The following is a 23,058-nucleotide window of genomic DNA, read 5'->3' as shown; positions in this document are numbered from 1 at the left end:
GTCACTTTTCCGTTAACCGCCGTCTGAATTTGTGCGAATATTTCGCTGTGCTAGTTCATGAATATAGTGATGTTTTAATTGTTACTTGTAAAATATGTTAATTGACTGTACGTGAAAGTATTACGTCGTATTTAAATAAGGTACAATACCTGCATACTTTATTTTTTAAATGACTAATGTTGATTTGAAAGAGGTTAACTTTCCGTTTGACATTTTTTTAACATTTTAATATCCGTTTTCAAATGAAATTCATATATTAACATATTTTTATTTTTATATGTGAAAATAATAGATCTTATTTTTATATTCATTAACTAATGTCAAACAGTTATTATAATTATTGCGTATTTTGCGTAAGTACGTGTGCAATTCAAGTTTCGATTTCGATTCAACGTATTGTAACGACTTCTCGATTATGATTTTTGAATTTTGAATACAATACAAACGTACTTATTTTTATATAAAGAATATTATGAAACGAAATACAAATAATAAACACGAGACCTAATCGTTAATTAAAATCGTTTAAAAATATTTTAATGTTAAAATTGAAATCATTTTGCTACCCACACACACACGCGCACGCACACACACACACACACACATATATATATATGTCAAATCATATTTCGTGTAAAATATTTTTTGTCGTCGATATTTCGTGTGTTATAGTTAATTTATTATTATTATACGATTATTTTAACAAAATTCTAATATTTAACAATATTTTTTAATTTTTTAATTTTTATTTTCTTACATATGTTAAACTTGCTCTTTAATTTGCTAACCCATAATATTCATGTTTCAGTGTTACATAACAGTGAGTGCATACTTAGAAGATGACTGATCCAAAACCATCAGGAATAAGACCACCATCAAAAATTGGTCGACCATGTAGCAATTTACCACCAAGACCAGCAGTTCCACCGTCACCTCCAAGACCATCAATGAGTGAGTCTTTAACAAGCTTGTCTATTACATTACAGTGTATTTGCATGTTTTGAAGAAACTATATGACTTCATCCATCATATATTTAGCTTAAGCGTTTAATGTACTTTATTTCCCACATGTATAACATTTAATTTAATAATAATTTTTAAGTATTTTAGAAAGTACCGTACTTTAATCATATATAATCCTGGGATTAAAGAAATTTCTTCGATAATGTTATCATATGGAGATAGCATCTAATCGTACAGATATATCTCTTAAATTTATCTCATTATACTGTATGCTTTATTGTGTTATTAAAACAAACGTCATTGAAACAAAATCTTGTATTCGATTCTCACAATGTTTTTATTAAACAGAAGAGGAAGAATTTACAGACATATTCATAGGCAGTCTTGACAATGACTATAGAATTTAATTAAACGAATTAACAAATCATCGAGCATGGTTCGTATCCAGCACATGCGTATATTGATCAAGGAAACGATACAAATAAAGGGGTAAAGCAATAGAAGCTCAACGGGGCTCCGTTAATTCCCCACGCCACGTAAACGAATACGCCCACAAGACCCTGAGACGAGCGTGAACGATTGCTTTTACAAGCTCGAGCTCGCGAACTTCTCGTGAGTTGTTCTTCCACCTCTCAGCGCAACACATCTCTGAGCGATCTGGTAAATATACTTCTCATTAGCGAACGCTATGATCGTTATCGAGTATCGCGATTGCTTTGTTTCATCAAAGAGATCAGAACGGTAAAGTGAATTCCACTTGTTTTTCATGTTACTAACTAAATTATGAATCGTTAAATAATATTATCTTTTTATTTCTTTCAAGTAATTTGGTAGGGTTTGATGGATATTTGATAGATGTTTCCCTTAGTGTGTTGGTGAATTCTTGGTTTATCAGGGTTGTGTGTTCTTCATTCCTCATTCCAAACGCTTCCTGTTTCCTTTTTGAAAGGTATTATTATTTTATTTTGGTTATTTCAAAGATTTGAATCAATGAATTAAATATTTTAAATTTTCATTTTGAATTTATCCAATTCTAAATCATCAGGTGTCTTCAGCATGAATGTTCAATTAGGCAATTAAATATTATACTTGTTTGTTAACTTTTCAGTATTACATCACATAAATGAATGCTTGTAAAAGCTGTAGACTTTCCAAATTCTGCATTACTAAGTGATTTTTTCAAGACTCTTATTTTCCCTCTGTTTCCATTACCAATGTAATTCAAATATCATCACCGTCTTTATGGCCCTCTGTAGGCTTTTATAATGCTCCATTAAGTAAGTACAAATCCCTTTTCCATTAAAATCTCTCTTACAAGAGCATTCATTCACCAAAGACTAAACCTTGATCTTTTTCTAGAATAACCGCGTGAGCCGCAAGATCCAGATAGTCTGTTCGATTATTCACGGCGCGCGGAGCGGAAAGAGACGCTAGCCGCGTACAAAAGCGCCTGGTCTCACATCGAGGGCAGCTATCTTACCTTATTGGTTCAGCCAGTGGCTCGGTTGTACCGCAGTTAGGAAGGCACCGCGGCGCGTGCAGTCGGTGCAGTCATCGTCGTATGACGCACGTCGTGTTATGCAATCCGTGTGTGTTTATTGTACGCTCAATTTCCAGTCGTGCGTTTCGTCTTTCCTCCCACGTGCTTGCCACGCTTTCCATTTCGGGCAGGGATTTTCACGACGTCCACCTTGCACCCATGATCGGTCGTGTGTGTATCGCCGGCCGAGCTCGGGTTTCGCAACGCGATAGGAAAGCTCAAGGTAACGATGTCAATTTTCGAATTGACGTGGAAATATGTACGTGGATACAGTTTCCCGATATCTGATATTAGTCATTAAAAAGATCCTTCGTTAATCAAAATGGAAGGGAAGAAACATTGAGTCGACTTTAGTGTACTTTGAATTTCTGTTGGGATGTCCTCTGTGATTGGGTAGCGCAAGGTGAATTAGAGTACTTGCAGTAAACTATAAGTGAGGCATACATTGTGACTGATTTCTATTTATTGAACATTCAGAGAACGTTCACACGACTCACACGACAGTAGTCTTGTTGACCTGAGTATAAGGAAAATAGAAGTTTCCTTGGGGTACTACCTGAGGTTACACTCTATCTTCTAATCTCTTTAGTACTTCAGTTTATTAGAGATATTGGCAGGGCAAAGGTTAACAGTCGATCTTCCAATCTCTTATTCAGAATCATCTATAATTGTATTAAGAATTAAATTCTCATTGCTGTTAACTATCTTCGATGAGGATCATTCAGATCAGTGCCTCTGTCTGATATACCTCTTTCTATTTATGGTGTACGATAATCAACATTCATGAAACTCTTTAGTCAAGTAATTGTCGGTCACACGACTTCAAAGTTCTAAACATATTATACAAATGTTTACACTTTTTTTCTTTCCTTTTTTGTATCCTATTAGTATTCCTTCGTAGATCATGCTAGTTTCAGGTGACGATCTTTCGTTCTGACGTAATCGGTTTTGTGGTGTACAATAACACCTTGTGATACCATCGACCAAATATGAACGACGAAACTGAGGATATTACTTGTTTTAGACTGCCTTGATGTTTACACCAGCAACCGGTTTTGAGATTATTTCACGAATTTCATCTAGCAGCTTCCTGACGCCACTAATATAGTGCGTGGTGAATCGCATTCGTTATCTCCTTTAATAGACAAACATCATTCGATGATTGCATCGAGAATATAATTCGAATATAATCTCATTAATAATAAAACCTCAGGCAACATTAAAATTCAAATTTCTAAGAAGATCAATTCTCAGAAGATGACTCTTTTAAGCCGAAGTTCAGGATCTCTAATGATTTTAATTTGTGAACGAAGTAACAAAAATTAGATTTGTCAACTAGTGACACGTTGAACGTGATTGAAAATCGATTCTGGAATGGAGACTACAGGGATCACGTTACTGGTGATGTCCATTAGATTAGATTCCAGGAACAAATTACTACCTGACGACCGTAGTAGTATCGAATCGCTACTACCATTAACCTTGTTTACATATGGATCGTCCACATTCGTGCGGAACGAAGGTATCTTGGATTGTATGACTACTTGTATGGATCTAATTACAAGCATACCACGTGTCAGGCGGTCAAGGTGCTTGACACTGAACGACGTTTATTTTAGTAGGCTCCTACTATTTAGTACATTTGTCTCTAAAAGTAGATTAAACGAAGACTGCTGCTTTGTATAGCCGGTCATTATACGTAGGATTCACCTGAACTTAATTGGTCGTTGGGCCTGCATCGTTTCTTCTGTGTAACTTTTTTCTCAATGACTCACGTGTGACGATTGGAAGCGTTAGATGATGATGCATCGATCTTTATATAGTATTTGAAAAGTAGAACTGCGTTGCAATTGGAGATAGATTTGGAGATAGAAGAACTGGTAAATCTTTGAAATCGAAATTAATTCAGAATAATTTTAATTCTCTTCCAATATAATATTTCTATAGAGTTTCTTGTCAGTTGCTATTGAACACATGGTCACTTTTCCTATTCTCACCTGTTTCTGACAAATCAGATTCGGTAGAAATTAAGATTTCTTTCTCATTGAGAACTATTTGAAAATGTTCAAGTCCTTTTGTTGTCGTTGTATGGTTGATTTATTTTCTCAGTTACTCACCATATTTATTTATTTGTTATCGCCATGTAAAAACACAAGTACTCGCGAAGTAAGTGCTACTGCTATTTTCACTGATATGATTTTCACTCGAGTATTATCTGTGAAACACCTTGTATGAAGAATTATCTCTGAGCATATCCTATGTGCAAGATATCTCACGTTCGATCGCTTCACTCTAATCGCGAATCGATCTCCTCGAACAGAGACTTTAGCCCACGCGATCGACCTACTACCATCGGCTCGCCCACCGATCGCTCATGAATAGTTAATTAAGTCGCGAATCGCGACATTTTTCTCGGATATTTTGCCAGTGAAGATCGCGAACTACGAGATAATACGCTCGACCTACGTTATAATTGAATTACCCTCAGGACACTTGCGATATTGCGGGAAAAGATAAATACAGTTTATGAGTCAAGTAAATCGAGTTGAAATTGAGAATAAAATTGCACAGAAAATTGCAGTAAAATTGCAATAAAAATGAAGGAATATTTTATAGTATTTTTTAATAATATCTTATATATTTTTATATTTTATATATGCTCCACTGTTAGAACAAAATCGAGATAACGAGATTTTTAATACTGAAACTAGCATATAAAACAAAATGACTAATTTTAGATATTTTATTTTTACTGTCACTGAAAATATGCATTTTTGTTAAATATTTTTGTTTGACCTTTGCTCAGACATGATTATATGTATCTTATCCATCTTCGTCATGTTGTATCAATTATTATCCATGTTTAATACATTTATCATTAATTTATTACAGGTCGGTAGTTCGAATGTTAACAATACTTTCATTGCATTTGTTTATCAATGATCGAGTGCATAAATCAAAAATGTACACAGCATCATCGATCCAAAGTCGAACACTCCTCTCGTTGATCCCTCTTTTACATAACTCTCTGCTTAATAACTTCACCCGTAGGAAATGAACTTCCTCTGTTACATATCGGTCAGTTGCAATTAAAAAACGTATTACGATTTGTTTTATCATGCGTAACGCATGATTACGTGATACGAATCTTAATCTCCCGCCACGTGACGTTCACTGTAAATGTATCCACTTGATATTTCCCATTCGATATTTTTAATCATATACCTTAATCATAAGTCATGACGTTCAATTTCCCAGCAGGGTTGATACACCGGTAAGCTTATTTGTCCCGTGAAAGCATGCTCTTTGTTTTGTATGATTTGCATTGTTTTGCGTTGTTTTGCATGACCAACAGACCAGATGGATCATCTCTGGGAAACGCATGGCCGTCGATTAAGCGAGGCTGGCCTGCGCAGAGGATCAGGTAGGTGCTTTGTTCAGTTCGTCCTTTCTTTTTATTTTTATTTATTTTTATACGTATTTTTGTCGTGGAGAGAGATGCAAAAATAATCGCCCAATTTTGTAACGCTGGTATACAATATTTATTAAATTTATAATTAAATATTTAATAAATACTTATTAAATTCATTCTTTATGTATTCCGAATATAACTTGGACCAGTTAAATATGGCAAATCTTTATTGTAGAGAAAAATATATTATTTAACGAAGTTCCTAATAAAAATAAATGCCACAAGATTTAACCCCTATGGGTACTACAAAAAAAATAAAGATCGCGATAAAAGAGAAATAACATAAGGAATGTCAACATAGTATTCTTTTAATTCCTGCGCTATTGCATTCGCTGCGTAGCATTGCTGTTATCTTGGCGATCATCCAGTAAACGCGAGTTCCCAAAGTACTTCAGTCAACACACCCATGGCCTCAGATTCTTTTAGACATGAATAAGCTTCCTCTAAATGGGCGATTACCTTCGCATCGCTCCATGAAAATTAGATTTGCATCGTCCTTTCTGTGAATCGTCCCGCGAAAGCCAAATGGTCCCGTGTAGTCGCAGCTTTTGTTGCATGATTGCCTGGAGTTGTCCGAGGTTGCCTGAATCACTCGATATTCGAGCCAGCAGACAACTGAGAATAAATATTCCACTCCAAGAACTCTTCATGACACCACCGTAAAATTGCTCGAAGCATAAGAATTGATTTTCCCTTCTAAAATAATTCATAGAAACTTAAGAAAGAACGAAAGAAAGCTACCAAAATCGAAACTCCGTTGAACGAAGCAAAGAACCCAGCAGTGCAATTAAATACCCTTGTAATTCCACCCTGGACAGATAACAGCGTGGTCCTGACCGAGGATACGGACAGCTTCATAATAGGAGATCGAGTATGGGTCGGTGGAACGAAACCAGGCTCCATTGCCTACATCGGGGAGACCCAGTTCGCCCCTGGAGACTGGGCCGGAGTGGTCCTGGATGAACCGATTGGTAAGACCTAGTCGTCATCCTCGGAGATCGATTCCTCTGACAATTAACCAACTGTCGGGACACTTCAGGCAAGAACGACGGATCCGTGGCCGGATGCCGATATTTCCAATGCGAACCGAAGAGAGGAATCTTCTCGCGATTGACCAGGTTGACCAGAACACCGTTGACAGACGAGGCTGCTATCTCGATGATGCAGAAGACACCGACCACGCCGCCTGACAGTGCAAGAGGAAGCCTCTGCAAGTCCATGTCTCCATCTCTGAGTAAGGGTCGCTGCAAGAGATACTGCCCTCGTCCGTAGTGTGCTTGAACTCTGTTTGAAAACGCTAGGAACGGGAGCTGCACGAGAGCAATGCGAAAGAAGTTTTTCTTTTCTCCTTTTTTTCTTCTTGGGTTTTCTTCTTGGTAGAATCGTAGAATAGAGAGAAACGGAAACAAATGGCCCTGCCATCCGAGAATTTTGTAGGTTTAAAGTGGAAATTGTCGACTATCGTTGATTATTTCAGGATCGTTTAGGTGAACACTGCAGAATTCTCTGTAAATTGTGCTTTTCTCAATGGAACGTTTAGTATAGCACGCTATGTAGCTTCAGTTGCACTATGTAGGCTGTTTTGTCGCTGTGTCTAACATGTAGCACGCTGTATAATATTCTGCTGAGTAGCGTCAGTACTTGGACACTTCGGAATTTCGCTAAAAGGAACGATATGTAATTGCCTGTTTCACTCTGTCTATGTTCTTTATTTATGTAGTTAAACTTCCACGTCTGAAATTATGTGTGTTTAATAAATAAATTGGTTACCGCTTCTTCACTCTTTTATCATCAGATTGTGAATGTTGCGAAAGTAGAAGGTGTATTCATAGATTAACCCTCAACTGAAGTTAAAGTTCCCTAGAAGTGTCATTTCTTCAAAAAGTTCCTTAAATTATCGATACCTGGTCCCAAATATTTGCTGGAATCCATGATAAACGTCCGATCGGTACCACCAACTAAAAATATTCTACAGAGAGACGTATGACATCAGGAATTCCTATTAGCACAACTATAGGAACCTAAACCTTGCACTCCTCGAGGTCTCTGTTAGTTGAGGGTTAACTACAATCACCGGTACTGCAAGGATTTTCCAATGAAGTTGTTTTACGTAACATCGGTTCAATGTCCTTTGCATGCTCCTTGTAATTTGAAAACTTCACATACTGTAAAAAGCCTATTATAACTCGTCACGCAGACGCATCAACGACGAGTCTGTCGTCCACGATGTCGCAGAGGGATCTCAGGATAGGTGACAGGGTAATAGTATCGTCCAGCCAAGGCAGCAAAACCGGTGTCCTCAGGTACATCGGCACGACAGAGTTTGCATCCGGGGAATGGTGCGGCGTGGAACTAGACGAGCCGATTGGGAAGAACGACGGCTCCGTCGGCGACAAGAGGTCTGCATCGATATTCGCAGTTTATAGTCTGGGCCAAAGATTTCGGCCGCTCGCGGTCGCTACCCCCACCACCGCTGGCGTAGCCGCCCCCACTCCAACGTCACGTAGCTTAGATAGACACGAACCGAACTTTGCACTTTTAATTGTACCCGTTCTATCAATTTCCTTTCTCCAATTCTTTCGCGTTTCTCTTATAATTTTTATCCCACTTTTTACAATCATTAGTCGTAGACGTAATCGTAGAAAAATATTCTCGAGTATCTTCACGAAGCTTTGTTAATCGCAGAACACGAGATAGGAGATTTCGAGTGGCTGAGATGTTTGGCGCAGTTTTTATGGGAAAGCAGCGTGGGAGGAGCATTGATTTCATTCGATCAGGCTTCTCCCTCGATTCTGCAACGTCGAATTAATTATCGCGACTCGATCATGCCGGTAGCTGTATTTATAACCTCGCGTTAAACAAATGTAAACGGATAACGATGACAGCCTTGAGATTTATCGCGAGTATTTTCTTTTATTGTATCGTTCTAAAAAAAAAAAAAATTCCGACAGCAGTATCGTTTAATTATTGGACGAAATGAGTCCCAGGGACAAAGAGATATTTACGTTATTCGGATCCGATTGAGTAAGTTAAAAGAAAGAACAAAAATCAATTAGCTCCTGTTTTTTTGCTTCCGCTTTGCTAACTAGTTTAGCATTTATTCAGGTACTTCGAGTGCCGACCTAGATACGGCCTGTTTGCACCCGTGCACAAGATCAGCCGGTCGCCGTCCAGCAGAAGGACAGCGTGCATGGTACACAAGCCATCCGGCGCCGCCCTGAACACGTCCCTGAGGAAGACCGGTTCCAGAGAGTCGTTGGTCTCGGTATCGAGCATCATCAGCACCACGAGCACAGCTACCAGGGCTAGTGTTGGCGCCGCGAGGGTAAGATTCACGGTGCCAGAGTGAGGAGGATGGCCTGCAGCTTATATCTTCTCTCCAGAATGCAGATCCCTGACCATCCACTTTGTTTCACACTTTATTTGAGCAATCAGAGGATTCGAATAGTATATTCAGAATGGAACGAATATAACGTCACAAAAATTTCACACGCCACTCTTATGCTGGACACCCGTGTATCCCTGAAATTTTGGGCCTTTGTATAATAAAATTGTATTTTCGTCGTCATTTTGTAAGGAAAGGAAAGGGAGTAGCGAATGGAAATTATGTCCTAAAAATTATGGAAGGTGGGGTGTTTAATTTGCTGTCAAATTTGTGGCTGTCTCTGATTTGGAGTATCATATGTACTGGTCCCGTAGAATGAACGATCCTCTGATTGTCCTGAGTAGTACAACGAACGCGTTTCTTTCTGATTTGTATGAATAAAGCATTATGTGTTGTGTTAGGCTGCTTTGAAACGCGTTTGCGAATAAAACTGCGAGTTGTTAGCTTGTTAGTCCCATAGTGGCGTTGTTAGTTTGATATAGAGTTATATATGTGTTACAGTTGTTATCGTTGTTGCTGTTCTTGTTAGTAACATTGTCGAGTGTTAGATATAGTTTAAGTTGAGTTTTATTCATGATACAAAGAGACATACAGTATTCCTTATCTTTCAATGTATTTAACTCGATTGAACGCTTAAAAATCAATCGTGCAGTATTTTTTTTCACAGAATTGTTATATAGTTTTTTATCAAAAGAAAAGATATATATTTATTTATTCGAAAGGAGTAAGTAAAACAAAGAGAGGAGTCTTGCGATTTAACTGTATGGCTGTTGCATGATACATTTTTGTTTTTTGTTGCATTCAAAATTCCAGAGGCCTGGTTTGCGCACGTCGACACCTGCACGAATTACCCTGCAGGTGAGATTATGATCTGTCATTTATTTCGGTTAACTGTCATTCCTTGACTGAAAGTGTAATAGCTGGTATTCATCGCATATTCTATGCTACAGAAAGTAAATTGGCAGACGCGATGTGACTACATATTTGCATAATTTCGACCATAATCTGGCAATCGAGACTCGTCATACACTGATTCATTTAATCAGGGTAGATGTTACAAATTTATTTGTTAGTGCGTTACTGCTAGCTATACAGTAGATGATAAGTAGTTTAGAAAAGTACTTTGATACTTGTATGTGATGTTAATAAAATCATCCGTCCATTCCTCTTAATCCCCATAAAATTTGTTTCCCACCTGGATGGGTTTTTTTTTCTCTGTAAAATCATTTTTCGTTTCACTGGACGAAGATACTTTATTTTACCAGTATTGTGAGGTTCAATTTCTGTAATTTATCTCGCTGCTATTTATAACACGAGTCACATTTATTTAATTAAATGTCATCAAAGCAAACGTGTAGTAAATAATTCTGAATATTCGTCTACGATACTTCTGTGGTTTATGCCGAGAGTAAAATAGTCAATGTATTTATCGCTGATGACACAACGCCGACGATGTAGTAATTGTTGTGTATATTTAAGTTGCAAATTTTGTATCACTATAACGCTACACGTTTCGCATTTTTATCCAGCGAACTTAGTTTGTATGCTTCTCTCACGTTTATTATAAACCGGTTCTCCAGTAATGTAAGAGTTTAAGAATGGCAATAAAAATCTGCTAAGATAAAGATACAATATTGATGGAATAAGCTTGCATAAGTACATAGACGCACATTTTGATGACAGTAATTAAATATATATGCTTTTGTTATAATGGTAGCAGAAAAATAGTACATCGCTATAATAAATTTCTGTAATAAATGTGTAACGTATACCACAATGAAAAGTTTCTAGAATACACAGCATTTTCATTAACTAGTGAGACAATATTTGCTATTCTTCTTATACTCGTTTTCGTAATTATAGGAAACATTAAAGGAAAAGCAACAGGAAATAGAGATTCTGCGAAGAGAAAGAGATTTAGAACGTGAGCGAATTACGAAAGCCGCAAATCAAGCAGATCAGGCAGAACAATCGTTCATCTCGATAGTAAAGGAATATGAGCAGGTTGTAGCATTGGACGTATTTATGTGATCATTCGATATTATGATTATGTTAAGATGGCAATTTTTATTTTAGTATCGAGAGAAAATGCAGAAGACAGTTACCGAAGCGGAGGTTGCTTTCTCAAAATTACTCGAAGAGAAAAATGCACTTGCTTTGCAACTGGAAGAGGAGAAGAGGAAGTGCGAAGATCTCCTGTTTCGTTTTGAAGAAGAATCAGTTAACAAGGACGACATTCAGGTATACATCTTAATTGTATAATTTCTATTTCAGACAGGAAAAAATATGTAAAACACTAATATGACGTAAAATAAATACGTTGTAAGGTAAGTATAAGTATTTATGGGAAGAACAATGCAGAGAGCATTTTTAAGATTACCACCAAAAGACGAGAAATAAAAAGAAAATGTATACATCGTTTTTATATTTTTCCTTGTTTCATTTTGTTTTATCAAATTTTCGTTTCTGTTCTGAAATACAATATACACCAACTGCTTATCAGAATTACGTATCATGAGATACTGAAATTAGGGATTAGATTAATGTGCTTTTCTTAGAATTTTAGGAGCTTATAGATAATAAATGGTGGTGGGTAAAGCTGGATACAGTCCGACTTCAAATATGTAAAATGTTGAAATTATTTAAAAAAAATTCATTCATAAGCAATGCTTACAAGTATACTTTAAAAAAACAATTTACCGAAGATAAATGATCAAAGATTTCATATGATATATGACAGCGTTTGTATTTAGGCTGTGGGTTAACGCAAAAACCTTATCGTTTATTTTCAGAAAGAGAGAAGTGAGCAATGTGTGAGTATCCGATGGCAGCCATTTGGGACAAAGGAAGGGTTGATGCTGTTTTTCTGCACCGCTTATCTTGTCGTCACTGTAGTCATGTCATTTAGCATTTCATCGCAATTTTATGAAAGAAACTAAATGATGTCGCAGTATCTTCTCAATGCTTTTGCGACTAATTAATTCTAAATTTTTTGTTAACATTAAATTTGGTGCTCGTGTGAATTAATTAAAATATAAAAGAAAAGAAAGGAAATATTATAGATTATAATATTAAATTTGTACTATACAATGAATAGGATTGATTGTTACGCTACTGAAATTTGTTAGAAAGGTGCGGGATTAACATGCTTTCCGGTGCACTGCAAATATATTTGCTGTTTCGAGTACTGCTTTTTTCACGCTAAATTTGTGCTTACATATAAATCTATCATTAATATATAACAAGTAATTAGGTTTACATATAAGAGATTTACAAATCAATGTAATTCATTTATTTATTTATTATCTATTTAGTATTTATTTATTGTAAGTTTTTGTCTGTTATACTGTGTTCAATTTATATCTATTTAATTCGTTTATGTTACACACAGTTGTATATTGTTATTTTGCAAACTCAAATAACATGTTTTTCACTTATTGAATGATAACACAAAAAATAATATCTTTTTATTTTATTGTATACTCGCCTAAATCAATTTAATCGGTAAACAATGTACATCTCAATGCACTTCATGTTAGTTAATGTATGTTTAAACTGAATTATTAAAATACTCAACAAATGTATTTGTCATTAGGTAATAAATACTGAGTATGAAAACAGGATCAAAGATCTCGAAAAGCAATTAATGGAGGAAAGAGAACGTGTTGCGCAACTCGAACATGATAGCATAAAATTATTCGAAACTGAAGAGGAACTGGCACGTCTTCATAATGAAGTCTCTAATGCTGCTACTCAAGAAAAACATCAACTTGAAGGTAGTTAGAAAAAGAATATTTTATCAAATATTATTTTGTATAATTTATTTCAACAACAATTTAATTTAGATTTATTGAGCCAAAATAAAATTTTGGAGGAAAGCAAAAATAATCTTGAAAAAGAGGTACAAGAGAAAGGAATGCTTATGGAACAATATATAACTCAAATAAAAGAACTGGAATTAAAACTAAACGAAAATCAGCAAGAAAGGGAAAATCGTAAAGAATCAGAAATTAGTTTACAAACTGAAATAAACCATGCAATGAAAGATTTACAGGAGAAGAATATATTGATAGAGGACATGAAAAAAGAATTTGAAAACAGTACAAATGCTTTGAAAGAGCAGTTACAAAAGACAGCAGAAATGATAGAAAATACACAAAAAGAAAGTACAACTGAAAAAGAATTATTAATATCTAAGTATGAAAAGATGGTTGAAGAAAAAGAAAATCTTTTGAAAATAAAGATGGAAGAAGTAGAGTTAGAATCAAAAAAGCAGTTAGAAATACAAAATGTTGCTTTTGAGAATCTCAAGAGTGAAAATATAGAGCAAATTAATAAACTTTCGGAGTCTTTTGATGAACAGCTAAAGGTAAAAAATACAAAGATTGAAGAAGTTTCTGTTCAACTTCAACAAAAGGCATCTGAAATTGAAAAACTGATGGCTGAATTATCCACACAAATTGATATAAGTAAAAAGAAAGACGAAGAATTATCCGTCGCTTTAAAGAAACTCGAAGGTATATTAAAATATTAAACATCTAAGTATTAAGTTAAACAATTGGTAATTGTTATTAATTTACAGAAGTAAACGAAAAACTCAAATTAATGGAAGAAAAGAATGTCTTACTTTCTGAGCAGATACAAAATTATCAAACAAAGGCTAAGGACAGTCTCAAAATAGTTCAGGAGAAGGAAAAATTAGTAAGTCCTTTATTTATTTTATATATACTAAATTTATTGATATTAAATGCTTTATTACTTTAGGAGCACGACATTGCTTCGTTAATGGCTACTGAGACTAATTCTTCTGCACAATTGAGAAAATTAAGTAAAGAGTTGGAAGTGAAAGAAAAAGAATTGTCAGAACTTCGTACATCAACGGCAGCTGAAATAGAAGAATTAACGAAACGTTATCAAGACCAGATTGAAGAGAAAGCAAAATGTATAGAAGAAGCAAATGCTTATATATCTCAGAAATCTTTACTGCTTAATAAATTGGAAAATGATGTACTGGAACTGAAATCAATTCTTGCAAATAAAGATGAAGAAATAAAAAATCTTACACAAAAGACTTTAGGTAATATTTTATATATATAAATATTAAACTCAGTTATAGTAATTATTTCATTAAATCGACATTATTACGTTTATATTTTAGAATTACAAGATGCTCTTGCGTTAGTGGAGCAAAGTAAAATAAATCTAGAGAATGATCTTCGTGGGTTTGAAAGTAACACAGAAAAATTAAATCAACAAGTTGCTGGAACAGAAAATAAATTGTTGCAAGTTACTGCTCAAAAAGAAAAATTGGTTAGTAACAACTCTACTTGGAGATATAAATAAAAAGATTCAAATATTGAGTGTAAAATATTTCATTATTTCAATCATTTTTAGGAAATGGATATTGCCAATCTAATAAGTAGTTCCGCTAATTCGTCGGAGCAGCTTATGAAATATAACGAGGATTTACGAATGAAAGAAAAGGAACTCGATGAATTTAAAGATAAAATATTCAAAAGTGAATCTATGCTGAAATCATTAGAATCAAAATTGAATAATACAGAAGTGGAATTGAACAAAGCTAATACACTAGTTCATGAACAACGTTCAGAATTAGAAAGTAGTACATCTGAATTAGAAAAAGAAAAAAAAATAAATACAGAATTATCTTTAAAAATAAAGGAATTTGAAACAAAAAATATGGAACTTGAAGAACAAATAAAAGAAAATGTCTCTATTAAAGAAGAACTTAAAGACAAGTCTCAGGAATCATTAAAGCTTTTAAGTGAATCAAAAAATTACAAAGAAGAGATATTTAATTTACAAAAACAGTGTGAAGCTTTACAAAATTCAAATAAAGAGCAAATATCTTTTCTTGAAAAAGAGATTAGTGACTTAAAAACGCAATTAATTACTTCTCAAGAAGAAATAAAGACTTTACAAAAAATAAAATCTAAATTAGAAGCAGATCAAAGCGGTAATCGCTGGACAATTGAAGAATTGACAGAGAAACTCGAAGTCGAAGTAACAAATCGATCGAAGTTAGAATCACTAATAGCAGAAAAAGATTCTAATCTACTTGAACTACAAAGTATCCATGAAAAGTTACAAAAATCGATCGAGGTTTCTGTAGCTAGTGAGGAAGCTACTAATAAAAATCTCACAACATTATTAAATACTAAGTCCTATGAATTAAAAGAATTAGAAGACAAACTAATTGCTGCTACTGAAATGATTAAACTTAAAGAAGATGCACTTATCCAAATGAGAAAGGAAGCTGAACAAACTGATTCACAAATTGTGAAACTCAATGATACTGTTGTATCTATACAAAAGGAACAAACCGATAAAGAAATGGAATTAAAAAGAATACAAGAGACGCTAGTAGAAAAAGAAAGAGAAATATCTAATGCTATAGAAAGAAAGATTTCTTTAGAAAATAATGTAAAAGTTTTAGAATCAAAATTAGAGGAAAATGTGAAAACTTTAGAATCACAATTGAAAACTGTACAAGACGAATTAGATATAAAAACGAATATGCTTCAAGAGATGGAACATATGATGAAAGAATTGAAAAGTTCCAAAGAAGAATCCGTAATGAAACTACAAAGCACTTTAGAATGTGAAATCAAAGCTAAACAATCTGAGCTTGTATCTGTAATGCAGAAAAATTCTGAATTAGAAAGGAAGCAACAATCGCTTCAAAACACGGTAGAGGAACAAGTTAATAATTTGAATAATAAAGAAATAACAATCAATAAATTGATAGCCCAAATTGAGGCCATAGAAGATGCACAAACGAAGAAATTAAAAATGGATGAACAAGCGCAAAATGAGGAAATTAAACTTATGCAAAGTAAATTAAATGAGAAAATTAAAGAAAACAGAAATTTAGTTGACACTAAAGAATCTCTTGAAAAATTACTAAAGGAACAGGAACAAAAAATTGAAATGCTGACAAATACTATAAAAACAAAAGAAAAAGAAACTGAAAGAAATATTCAAAATTTAGTAGAAAAATTAAATCTTATATCCACGGAATCTGCACAATTAAAAGAAGCACAAAATAATTTGTAAGTACAAGAAAACAGTTAGCTATTCTAATATTTCGCGTATTTATATGGATTGTGTATTTTAGGGAAAAGGAAAATAAACAGATTACCGCTAAATGGACGGAAGCAACGAATGAGTTAAAACTAACTCGTGAAAACATAAAGAATAATTATGATGTAAGATTTCGACTTTAATTTAATCAAAATTTATCCTAGATAAATAATAAATTATTATTTATATTATAGGCAGCTGGAGGTGATATGAAACAACATATAGGTAAAATTTATTATAAATCAATTAATTATTTTTTTTTCTTTAATTATATTATATACTTAAATTATCAGTTCCAGTTGATAAGGATATTGATATCTTAAAATTAAAAGAAGAAAATGAAACAGCAAAAAGCCAAATAGATTTTTTAAATTCCGTAATAGTGGATATGCAACGTAAAAACGAAGCCTTACTATGTAAAGTCGAAGTTCTGGAAATGGGAATACCTGCCAATGAAGCTGATGAGTATACTCAGTTCGTATCATTTAATTTTTTAGTAAATATATGTTGTAACGGTTATAATATATTAATTAATCAATTCTAGATCCACATTAGATAAACGTAAAAAAATGACTGCGCCACGTATGTTCTGTGATATTTGTGATCAATTTGATTTACATGAAACGGAAGATTGTCCACGACAAGCTCAAGACTTCTTAGATATGGAAAAGGTCGTAAAAACTCCGAAAAAAGTACCGGTAGAAAGACCATACTGTAAAAACTGTGAAAGTAAGAATTTAATCTTCAGATTTGTGCGAATTATAACTCTTTTTATATTCGTTTATAATGTTTTCTCTGTTAGGAGTAAAAGAAAACGTTTAAAGTTCTCTTCTAAAAGATTTTTTAAATCCTAAAAACTGAACATATATTTAATATCAACTAATACATTTTTTTTCTTGAGTACACTGCCTAAATATTCCATACTAATCCATCTAATATTTTTTGTATTTCTATCCAATTCCATTTACAATTGTTTTAATTGTTTTGCAGTGTTTGGACATGACACTCTTGATTGCGATGATGCTGAAACGTTTTAGTGATATGTTATCATTTGTAGACTTAAATCACTGCTTTTCAAAGATCCTAGATACAAAAGAAAAGACCTGTTGAAATTTTTTCAGAGTATAGTTTTATATGAAACGATTTAATGCTACAATTATGTGCGTGTCTTCCTGCATAAGGATATGCGTGTCCATCCAAAAATCATCGTTAATTCGATGATATTCGTACTCCTCATGTTAAATTTATAGTTTAAAAGTCTATGTATGTTCACCAAAATGTTTTTATGTGTATATTTATTGAGCTTCCACGTGATTTTTGAAGTACAAAGCCATATAACAGTTCTATTAGGAACCAGAATTACAACTAAGTTATTTTATGATACATTGCTGAATTGTATTATAGAACAGGAGCATAGTTTATTTGCGTACTGAACAGTCAAACGCATACCATACGAGACTTAAAGTCAAATGTAATTATGTACATAATAGCTATTTATGTCAACCTGTAAATGTATTTAATAATTTATTTAGTGCTGAAGAACGTCGCACATTCAGTAATAGTTCCTTTAATTGAACTCAACAATCAAGCCATTAGGATTAGTCCAAGGCATTTCTTACATAATTTCTAAGAACTTATATCACAATGATTAGTAGTACATTTTTTCTGAAAAGATATTTGTACTGTCTATATGATAAAAGTAAGTATTTATTGTTTTGTGTGTATTTTTTGCCATCAATCTCTGAACAAAATGTGTTTCAGCAGAATTGTACTACTGTGACTTACCATTGTCTTGCCTTTTATCTTTAAGATTTAATACAGGGTTGATACATTCATTGAATTAATCTTGTCTTGAAATGTACATTTAATACATTAGGACTAAGCTTTGTAGTTACAGAAATAAAACTGTAAGAGACTGATTTCAGTATTTTGTATAAATTTATTCAAAACAAAATTATATAAAGAAAATATATATGATTCAAAGATTAATAAATTTAGGTATAATTTTTTTTTAATATGTTTATTTACTCATTCATACATAAAGTTTTAGACAATTTCAAGTTACTTATTAAAATAAATCAGGTCACTTAGTAATACAATCCATGATATACATATGTATTAATACTTTATTTACATTTCTTAACATCTAAAGTTAATGCATAAAAAAAGCTGATTTAATCCAGCCCTTCCTTCTTTTCCTTAATAGCTTCCTAAAATATTTTATATGTGATATAATGGATGGATATGTAACAAATTTAAATATATAACAATATATGTTTTATTTATTCTTTACCTTAAAACGTTCTTCAAATAGTGAAAGTTCTGCTATAAGATCTGTAATAGCATGCATAAAAGCTTCATGTGGTGTGTAGTCTGATGTGGTCTGAATTCTAATTACAAATTTATGTTCTAATGGATGTGGGACTTTATATCCTGCAAATAAAACTTGAGGATCCTTCAACAGCTGACTATTATATAATAAATGAGACCATTATTAATATTTATTTATATGTGTTATAAAAATTACACATATTTTCATAAGTGACAAAAGTGCACATACTTGCGGATCATATTTCCAAGGGTATGATCTTCTTTATTAACAGTAAAAATCGCAGCATTGGGAACTTTAGTGTCTTGTTCTTTAATTATTCTATGAAAGAATGGATATTATATTCATTTTAATTTTAACAAAAAGTACAAAATAGGTTAATTAATTTGTAGTACGTACTTTTTCTCTCCTTCATACAGAAGAAATGATTCAAAGGTTGGAGGTGCATTCATGTTGTAATTTAAATATTATTGTTAGTGTTAAAAAATTTAACGAATATGTCTTTTCCTGAAGATTTAATTATCAATAATTACTATATCACAATAACGACAGATTGTAAGCGAAAACTAAAGTCGTAGTTCATAGTATTTCAGATGCGAAACTCTAACTATATTGTAAGTACAACGTCCTCTACATTCCTTAATGTTATTTAATATATTTCAAAGTTTAGTCTGATAAGAACGATTCACGAATAAGACATAAACAGGAAAATTAATGATATACAAATTTTTGTTCAGAAATCAAACAAAGCTATACAAAAATTATTAAATTCTATTCTAAATTTTCTATTACGTCATCATTTTTAAACATTTTCACATATTTATATTCTAAAGAATTTTATACTTCGACAATATTGGAATCTGAGCGATTAAATTGAAAAAAGGGGGCGAAAAGATCGTTTCCAATTTCTAGTAAGTAATAAGTAACGTAAAATTCCGCGTAGGTCTATCTAATTGTGATATTATTCGTGGCGAATCGGCTAAGAAGCAAGACTTGTTCTGACTTTGCCGGAGCCGCAAAATAGTTGTCAAAATGGCGAGTGAAGGTAATGCAAGTGTGAATCCAAATTGTGAGGTCGTTCGTGGACAAACGTTCGAAGTTGGTCCACGATATACGAATTTATCGTACATGGGCGAGGGTGCCTACGGAATGGTCGTGTAAGTGTCTTCGAGTCAATTTCTCTCGTTATTTCTGAGAACATTCGACCGCGTATTGACTAGCTGACAGGCCGAAAGATAAACAATCAAAACCACAATCATTGTATGAATTACTGATTTCACGACGTCATTTTTACTCTATAATGTGTATGAAAGATTTTACTTTCGGCCCGATACCGAGTGTAATCGCTGCTAAGTGCTATTCATCGTTATGTATCGTCGTCTTTTGGCGCCAGTTTTAAACACGGTTGTCACACCCTTTCAAACTTCTATCCACTTGCGTGTTAATGTTACGACTTCCTTGTTCCCGTCGCTTATCTCTCACTTATCGGTCTTATCATCGTACCGTTAACGAAATCGCGATTATATTCCATGAATACCTTTAAAAAGACGGCGAATTTTTACACGCAAAATTTCTGAACTTTATTGAAATCTTTTTTGTTCATTTTTAAATCATTCTAAATTAATCCATATTTTTTAAACTATTTTATTATGATCATTTTTTAAAACTATTATTTAATTTTTATTATTTGAAAATGTAGTTTGTAATTTTAGTGATATTGGAAATTATGTTTAAATATACATATGTTTAATTTAGAAGAGAAGAATATCTTCTGATATTGTAGGACCACTTCCTGTATTGTGGTTTCAGATTAGGAGACACAAGTATCACATATATATGTTATAGTATTACTATTCTTTATTAATGATGTTTTGCTACATTTTGTATAGATGATATTATTAAAATAATTGAATTTAAAGAGTTAGGAATTTTTAGTAATCTTTTCAACATTTTGTCATTTATCCTTACAGATCTGCTTATGATAATGTAACAAAAACAAAGGTAGCTATTAAAAAAATTTCACCTTTTGAGCATCAGACATACAGTCAAAGAACATTAAGGGAAATAAAAATTTTGACTAGGTTTAAGCATGAAAATGTAAGTAATCTGTTATTCGTTGGTTAATTACAATTGATCAAAATTCATTGTCATTATAATTCTTTTCATAGATAATAGATATAAGGGATATATTAAGGGCACCTACTATAGAACAAATGAAAGATGTATATATTGTTCAATGTCTAATGGAAACTGATCTCTATAAATTACTCAAAACACAGGTCAGCATAATAAATATCATGAATAAAGCTATATAGAGAAACATTGATATATTTAAAACTCATGTTTTAATTTTAGGCTATTAGTAATGATCACATATGTTATTTTCTTTACCAAATATTAAGAGGATTAAAGTACATTCACTCTGCAAATGTTTTGCACAGAGACTTGAAACCAAGCAACTTGCTATTAAATACCACATGTGACCTTAAAATCTGTGATTTTGGTTTAGCTAGAGTTGCTGATCCAGAGCATAATCATGCTGGTTTTCTTACTGAATATGTAGCAACAAGGTGGTATAGAGCTCCAGAAATAATGCTTAATTCCAAGGTAAATCATTAATAGAATAGTCAACTTCATTTTATAAAGAATACAACACAGTATTATATCTCACTGTCCCTTTTACAGGGCTATACTAAGTCTATAGATATTTGGTCAGTTGGTTGCATTCTTGCAGAAATGCTTTCCAGAAGAGCAATATTTCCTGGCAAACATTACTTAGATCAACTGAACCATATACTGGGAGTTCTTGGATCACCATCCCCTGAGGATCTTGAGTGCATTATAAACGAAAAAGTACTCATTGTTTATTTATGTTCAATAATCTTTCTGTATTCAATAATGTTTCGTTTCGCCGTGAAATTATATCAATATTTTTAAATAATAGTGTAATGTTATTTTAGGCACGAAGTTATCTCCAATCATTACCATATAAACCAAAGGTTCCATGGACAAGTCTGTTTCCAAACGCGGATCTACGAGCTTTGGATCTGTTAGATAAAATGCTAACATTTAATCCTAATAAACGTATTGTTGTGGAGGATGCACTTGCGCATCCGTACTTAGAACAATATTACGATCCTGCTGACGAAGTATATATATTTTACGATTGGACACCAATAGATATATAACAAAGCCAATTTCATAACATGTCCAATTTTTAGCCGGTCGCAGAAGAACCATTTAAATTTGATATGGAACTGGATGATCTTCCTAAAGAAGTGTTGAAACAATATATCTTTGAAGAGACTCTATTATTCCAAAACAATCACCAAGAAAACGCTATGTAGTCTACTGGTATTTACTCTTTTCTGCATTAATATTGAACGTTATACGAAACAAAAAATGATTGTATTTAAATCGATCAATAATGTTTCAGCTGCGGCGAGTCTGCGGGGCAACCAAAAAGGAGGTGAAGGTGGGACGTCAGAGTAATAGAAGTTTACTTCTTTTACAGTTGTCTATGATCGAAGCAAAAAAGAATAAAAGAAAAAGCAAACAAAACAAAACGAAACTTTTATGAAGACATTTTATTGAGCAGGACTTAAAAGTCGAGCTACAAATATACACACCGGCGAGTTTGAGAAAACGAGCGAAGAGAGCGGTGAATGAGGTAAAGAAATAAACAAACCGCAGTGTCCGTGCATATACTTGTACATTCGCATGTCTTTACCGGAGAAAAAAAAGAAACAAAAATACAGTGTCTTTTTTTTGTTACAATTGAATGCATAATATTAATTTGTACAATAACTTTTATTTATCCCGAATTATATATAGGTAATGCTAGTTGACGATTTATTGTTAATCACCGTATCATACACATTGTCTGTGATTTAATTGCCGAGCGAGTGACGTGGTCGGTGTAATGTGCGAGATATTCTGAGCCACGTAACACGGCGACCGATAAAATGAATGCGCGTAGAGAGGAAGAGAGGAAGAGAGCGAGTGAGAAAGAGAGAGCACGAAAGACAGAGAGAAAGAAAGCGAGAGTGTGAGGGAGAACTTGAAACTGGATGCTTGTATCAACGCGCACGCACATGCACACATGAGCGCGCGAGCGCATGATACACACACACACACACACACACATTTGGAACAGCCATTAAATTCATCGAAATATTTACCGGTAGTTTTCTTACTATTATTATTATAATAATTATTATTACCACTATTACTATTAATTATTATTATTGTTATTAATATTAATA

At 33.3% G+C, this 23,058-nt stretch overlaps 3 protein-coding genes across 8 annotated transcripts; 2 read left to right on the top strand and 1 right to left on the bottom strand.

Annotated features, from left to right (window-relative positions):
- CLIP-190 (Cytoplasmic linker protein 190) lies at window positions 1–18,048 on the top strand. 6 transcript variants are annotated; one of them, XM_017906895.1, is made up of 21 exons: window positions 1–140; window positions 809–951; window positions 6,794–6,946; window positions 7,015–7,209; window positions 8,173–8,374; window positions 9,081–9,300; window positions 10,174–10,218; window positions 11,224–11,364; window positions 11,437–11,601; window positions 12,153–12,173; window positions 12,956–13,136; window positions 13,206–13,877; window positions 13,943–14,061; window positions 14,125–14,437; window positions 14,519–14,670; window positions 14,755–16,433; window positions 16,499–16,589; window positions 16,659–16,689; window positions 16,764–16,938; window positions 17,009–17,193; window positions 17,455–18,048. In XM_017906895.1, exons 2-21 carry the CDS (start codon window positions 840–842, stop codon window positions 17,499–17,501), a joined length of 4,899 nt encoding a protein of 1,632 aa, XP_017762384.1. In that variant the 5' UTR covers window positions 1–140; window positions 809–839; the 3' UTR covers window positions 17,502–18,048. The 6 variants fall into 6 exon arrangements, with proteins under 6 accessions (XP_017762384.1, XP_017762386.1, XP_017762385.1 ...); XM_017906896.1 differs by lacking the exons at window positions 1–140; window positions 809–951 and adding exons at window positions 1,353–1,623; window positions 5,859–5,927; XM_017906892.1 differs by lacking the exons at window positions 1–140; window positions 809–951 and adding exons at window positions 2,275–2,726; window positions 5,859–5,927.
- A 501-nt stretch (window positions 18,049–18,549) lies between these two features.
- Window positions 18,550–19,346, bottom strand: Rpb11 (DNA-directed RNA polymerase II subunit RPB11). Its single transcript, XM_017906887.1, has 4 exons — window positions 19,193–19,346; window positions 19,025–19,114; window positions 18,758–18,932; window positions 18,550–18,674 (listed from the first exon to the last, which is right to left on the bottom strand). The coding sequence occupies exons 1-4, from the start codon at window positions 19,243–19,245 to the stop codon at window positions 18,639–18,641; spliced, it is 354 nt and encodes a 117-aa protein (XP_017762376.1). The 5' UTR covers window positions 19,246–19,346; the 3' UTR covers window positions 18,550–18,638.
- Window positions 19,347–19,791: 445 nt separating this feature from the next.
- On the top strand, window positions 19,792–22,971 carry rl (Mitogen-activated protein kinase rl). Its single transcript, XM_017906883.1, has 8 exons — window positions 19,792–19,950; window positions 20,764–20,890; window positions 20,962–21,072; window positions 21,149–21,400; window positions 21,479–21,646; window positions 21,754–21,942; window positions 22,015–22,147; window positions 22,230–22,971. Exons 1-7 carry the CDS (start codon window positions 19,826–19,828, stop codon window positions 22,138–22,140), a joined length of 1,098 nt encoding a protein of 365 aa, XP_017762372.1. The 5' UTR covers window positions 19,792–19,825; the 3' UTR covers window positions 22,141–22,147; window positions 22,230–22,971.
- The last annotated feature ends 87 nt before the right edge of the window (window positions 22,972–23,058 follow it).

Source organism: Eufriesea mexicana, unplaced genomic scaffold (assembly GCF_001483705.2).
Source record: "Eufriesea mexicana isolate 0111107269 unplaced genomic scaffold, ASM148370v2 scaffold6328, whole genome shotgun sequence".
NCBI lineage: Eukaryota > Metazoa > Arthropoda > Insecta > Hymenoptera > Apidae > Eufriesea > Eufriesea mexicana.
The sequence above is the reverse complement of the archived record's forward strand: the minus strand, read 5'-3'. Positions and strand labels throughout refer to the sequence as shown.